Here is a 1,050-nt window from a genome sequence, read left to right on the forward strand (position 1 = left end):
TTGTGAACATCATTCCCAAGTGAGCAGAGACCCAGCTCGGTTTATAAATCCTATTATAAAGCGGGATGAGACCCAGCTTGATTTATAACTTTAACATGTTAATGAGATAACTGTTTTGTCCTCGCATGGGCTTCCCAAAGATGGGCTCCCCTGCTGGTATCTTAGTCTATTTAACAAATGTCACAATTCAAGACGTAAATAAATAGCAATCCTTCATTCATAAATAATGGTAAGTGAGTCAATTACATGCTTGTGGCCTCGGGGAGGCACCTATATAACACTACCCCCCGAGACTTAGGAATATTTTAATAATACTAAGTCTAAAAAACAATATTACTGATAATACTTGTGGAGATGCTCTGCATTCTAGGCTCTTGAGATCAATTTGACCTGCATATCATTAAGGTGGTAGGTTCCCTCCCAAAGAACTGACTTTATCTTGTAGGGGCCTTCCCAATTTGCCCCAAAGATTCCGTGGCTCACCACTTTGGTATTTTCCATGACCCGGCGCAGAACCAAATCACCCACCTTAAAAGTCCGGTCTCGAACCTTGCTGTTGTATTGCCAAGCTGTCATCTGTTGATATACTGCTATTCTAATCTGAACATCCTCTCGAGTCTCCTCGATCATGTTCAAGTAGAGTCGATTGTTGAGCTCATTTGCCTCTGAGTCATAATTATCCCTTCGAAAAGATCTTGTCCCTACTTCAATCGGCACCATGGCCTCACACCCATACACCATAGATAAATGGGTCTCCCCGATTGTAGTTCTTGGGGTGGTATTATAAGTCCATAAAACCTGTGGGAGCTCTTATGGCCATTTTCCTTTCTTTTCCTCCAGCTTTACCTTCAAGGTATGCTTGATGATTTTATTAACATCTTTGGTTTGTACATTGCTTTAAGGGTGGCTGACCGCACTAAAACTCTTCTAAATTCCCAATTGCTCACAAAATTCCCTCATCTCCTTGATGTCAAATTGCTTCCCATTATCCCAGACCAGCTTGTATAGGATGCCATACTGGCACACAATAGCTCTGTACACAAATTCTTT

General features: G+C 41.5%; 1 protein-coding gene across 1 annotated transcript; it reads right to left on the reverse strand.

Moving 5' to 3' along the window:
• Positions 1 to 366: 366 nt before the first annotated feature.
• On the reverse strand, positions 367 to 741 carry LOC141691169 (uncharacterized). Its single transcript, XM_074495907.1, has one exon. The coding sequence runs from the start codon at positions 739 to 741 to the stop codon at positions 367 to 369; it is 375 nt and encodes a 124-aa protein (XP_074352008.1).
• Between the last annotated feature and the right edge of the window lie 309 nt (positions 742 to 1,050).

Source organism: Apium graveolens, chromosome 10 (assembly GCF_009905375.1).
Source record: "Apium graveolens cultivar Ventura chromosome 10, ASM990537v1, whole genome shotgun sequence".
Taxonomy (NCBI): Eukaryota; Viridiplantae; Streptophyta; class Magnoliopsida; order Apiales; family Apiaceae; genus Apium; species Apium graveolens.